General features: G+C 52.1%; 1 protein-coding gene across 1 annotated transcript in view; it reads right to left on the bottom strand.

Moving 5' to 3' along the window:
- Positions 1–217, bottom strand: part of LOC119593571 (mucin-19-like) — a gene marked incomplete in the record, with an annotated part of 28,776 nt that overhangs the window by 720 nt on the left and 27,839 nt on the right. The window contains 1 exon segment of the mRNA XM_037942529.1: positions 4–208. Within this exon segment, the coding sequence (XP_037798457.1) occupies positions 4–208 (205 nt within the window).

Raw genomic sequence — 217 nt, 5'->3', positions numbered from 1 at the left:
CACTGACACCTTCTGGACACGAGCAGCAGAGGATGAAGTCTTTCTTGCTTGTGATGATCCAGACGACTGGTTGATGACAACAGATCCAGTGGCTTCATAGCGGTGGTCAGCAGGTGTGAAGTGGGAGATGACACTTGATTTTCTCTCAGGAGTCTTGACAGAGACAGTGCGGGTGAGAGAGAGCTTAGAGGCAGCAGCTGCAGATGAGGCAGCCCTT

This window comes from Penaeus monodon, chromosome 32 (assembly GCF_015228065.2).
Source record: "Penaeus monodon isolate SGIC_2016 chromosome 32, NSTDA_Pmon_1, whole genome shotgun sequence".
Taxonomy (NCBI): domain Eukaryota; kingdom Metazoa; phylum Arthropoda; class Malacostraca; order Decapoda; family Penaeidae; genus Penaeus; species Penaeus monodon.
Note: the sequence above shows the minus strand (reverse complement) of the source record. Positions and strands in the feature narration are given on the sequence as shown.